The 3,060-nt window shown below is 44.0% G+C and overlaps 1 protein-coding gene across 1 annotated transcript; it reads left to right on the top strand.

The window, feature by feature from the left end:
• The first annotated feature begins 931 nt into the window (after positions 1-931).
• On the top strand, positions 932-1,843 carry LOC147627244 (pathogenesis-related thaumatin-like protein 3.7). The gene is made up of 2 exons (XM_086816173.1): positions 932-1,071; positions 1,194-1,843. Exons 1-2 carry the CDS (start codon positions 1,023-1,025, stop codon positions 1,649-1,651), a joined length of 507 nt encoding a protein of 168 aa, XP_086672299.1. The 5' UTR covers positions 932-1,022; the 3' UTR covers positions 1,652-1,843.
• The last annotated feature ends 1,217 nt before the right edge of the window (positions 1,844-3,060 follow it).

The following is a 3,060-nucleotide window of genomic DNA, read 5'->3' as shown; positions in this document are numbered from 1 at the left end:
CTATGCCCTATGATAGCACTTCCTTACATGTAGAGCATATATTAAATGATTTAAAAGGTTCAAAAGATTGAAAGAGAAGAAGAAAACAAGGGTGCCATATTGAAGAAGGAAAATGAATTCAAGAAGAGGATATAGCAGCCGGCCGCCGAGGGAGGCCTCGAAATGCAAATCCGACCTCGCGAAAGTGTTGGCACATTGTTTTGCTTGTAGAGAGAACCATTCATCCATGGTTTTATTGAAGATCAAAAGAGAAAAATTTTCAACAGCTAGTACATACCTTCTCACAATCAATGGCTCTCATACCAAAGCAAAAAGAGCTCTCAAGTGGATGAAGAAAATGTCAAACTTTGCTCAAAATGTTGTCCAAATTCGACCATCAAAAAGACAAGGCCATTACACACCAGTTGCTAAAACTTGGGCTACAGGGATGCATTCACACTCCAAAATCATGCTGCTTTTAGAACACTGTCAAAAGTAAAGGAGGAAACAAGGCCTCACCTAAAAGGCACATCAATCAATTTTCTTCTTTACTTGCATATTGTGGGAATGGATGCGGAAAATTTAAAAGAACAGCCCAACACTGTCAAAAGTAAAGGAGGAAACAAGGCCTCACCTAAAAGGCACATCAATCAATTTTCTTCTTTACTTGCATATTGTGGGAATGGATGCGGAAAATTCAACACGGGTCTCTTGTTTCTTAAATCATTGTTTCGTGTACATGGAAAGTCTTGCGTTCCAAATTAATATCGTTGAATGATTCTTCATATTTTGAATAACGTTTTCCAAACGATGTTGAACTCTTGTGTCGCGAAGTTTCAAAAAAGTTAGAAGCTCCAAGGTGGTGGTTGGTAGTTTGCGTTAAATGGCTGCATGGGTGGGGTAGGATCAGCAAAACTCAGTACTTTGAAAAAGGAGGCCTCACTGTTGACTCAAGCCTGCATGCATCTCAGCTTATATAAACTAGAGTACCTGTGAGCTTGCTTACATATATCCAAAGAACGTTCGATTTAGAAGCAGCAGCTATGGCTAGAGTGGCGATAATTGTGGCCGCGTGCTACTTCATCAGCTTCGGTAAGTGGCCGGCTTAGTAATTTGTGTTATAGTAGTGCGTCTGTGTATACTGCAGGTAATTTGTTTGTGAGTATACAATGCCGTATAGTACATGGATGGTAATTTGCGTGTATACTATGCAGCTATGATGAGAGCTGAGGCCACGACAATAACCATGCACAACAACTGCGGCTCTACCGTGTGCTTCAAGTACTGGGGGCCCAACAACGGCGTGGGCGGAGGGTGCTCGCAGCAAGGTGCCGGCGGCTCATGGCCGGTGCCCGTCGACTCTAGGTGGCAGGGTGCTACCTTTTGGACTATCACAGGCACAGGGTGCAGTGGCCAGGCTTGCAACACAGGGCCTCCCTCAGGGGTCACCCAATTCGAGATTACAGTAGCCGGCAGTGGCGGCAACGACTACTACGACGTCTCCAAAATTGGGGGCTACAATGGGGACATGACGGGGGTTCCCACCAACGGCAACTGCCCCACAGTCCAGTGCACTAGTGCCAACTCCGGCTCCTGCTACTACCCCGGAGGCCCCGATGAGACCAAGGCCTGCCCCACGGGAAGCACCGACTACAACGTCTACATGTGCTGATGACCTCCTTTTGGGGTTTAGGCTCTATGTCAATAAGTTCTGCCAATGACCTCCTCTGTATTTCGCACACCTGTGCATGACCGAACTTGAATAATGCGATGTCTCGCGTTCATTTATATGATAATGAACCTGTGTAATAATGTGATTAAGAAGTCCCTGATAAATGATTCTCAAATGCTATCACATAAATAACTCTCCATTACTGCTCAAGAGGAGATGCTCAAGAGGAGAGTACCACATATTGCAGCACTGGTTATCATTTATTTACTTCAACATTACCAGAGCCTACTCTTAAACATACCCTCAGTCAGGCCTTAACTTTGAAGCAAAATTGTGCTTCAAGACCTTTCCAGGCTTCAAATGAATCCTATTAATTGGGTGTAAAGCTTCACAGTGAAGCCTTTGATATTTTTGAAAGCTTCAAAGGAAGCCTTATGTAAAGGTGCTTGGCTTCACATGCATATATATATATATATATACATATATATATACATATATCTATATATATCTAGATATATATAGATATATGTACGTATATATATACATATATATATATATATGTATGTATATATATACGTACATATATCTAGATATATCTAAATATACTTATATATATATAGATATATCTAGATATATATATATACGTTGTCGTGCCACGGCACGTTTATGGTGTGAAACCATGCATGTGAGGCCGTTAAATATAAATCCAGATGAATGGGATTAAGGGCCTGTGTACATATGGGATGTATGGCGTGTGGAGGGTTTTGCTTTTGAGGGCGTCGCCAGGTGTATAGGTGAAATGGTTTGGCTTTGAGCTTGTTGGCCTGTCGGGTGAGAGGTCAGATGATGGAGATAATATCCGCTGCTCGGATGTTTGAATATGTGTGGGCGCGTTAAAAAATATAATGGGCACTCAAGGTCACATTTGAGATATGTGGAAGCATGGGGGATTAATGTTTCCTTGAAATGTGTATGCGTCCAAGTACAGCGGGCACCAAGTTGCATCTGAAGAAGGTGTGTGGAACATGGGCAAATAAAGATGTGACCAAGGTATTGGTGTGAAGAGATGGGTGTGGCCATTCTCTTAGGTCTTAGAAGAGTTAAAAATAATAAAAACGTGGCCATAAAAAAAGGATAGCCACATGGGAGCGTTGGGGAGCCGCCAGCATGAAGTTCTCGAAGGTGGTCGCCAAAGCGAAGGAAGAGTGGCCAGCAGCATGGGGAGAGATCGCGAAGGTGTGGGTCGCCAGGGGGAGAAACCGAAGAGAAAAGTGGCCAAAAAGAGCCACCGTGTTGATGGCAGAGAGGAGGGGCCTCGAGCGTAGCAGGAGGCTGCAGAGAAGGCTCTGAGTGCTTTGTGCAGTGGCTGGAGCAGCCGCAGGTGACTCTACTGGGAGAGCCGCATGCTA

This window comes from Cibotium barometz, chromosome 21, assembly GCF_041138505.1.
Source record: "Cibotium barometz isolate CiBa-2024 chromosome 21, ASM4113850v1, whole genome shotgun sequence".
Lineage (NCBI taxonomy): Eukaryota > Viridiplantae > Streptophyta > Polypodiopsida > Cyatheales > Cibotiaceae > Cibotium > Cibotium barometz.
Note: the sequence above shows the minus strand (reverse complement) of the source record. Positions and strands in the feature narration are given on the sequence as shown.

What these genes read in the sequence shown, in the direction of transcription:
- LOC147627244 (XM_086816173.1), top strand. Translation starts at nt 1,023, where the DNA reads ATGGCTAGAGTGGCGATAATTGTGGCCGCGTGCTACTTCATCAGCTTC. An exon ending in GTGCTACTTCATCAGCTTCG is followed by an intron (nt 1,072 to 1,193) that starts GTAAGTGGCCGG and finishes TATACTATGCAG; the next exon opens with CTATGATGAGAGCTGAGGCC.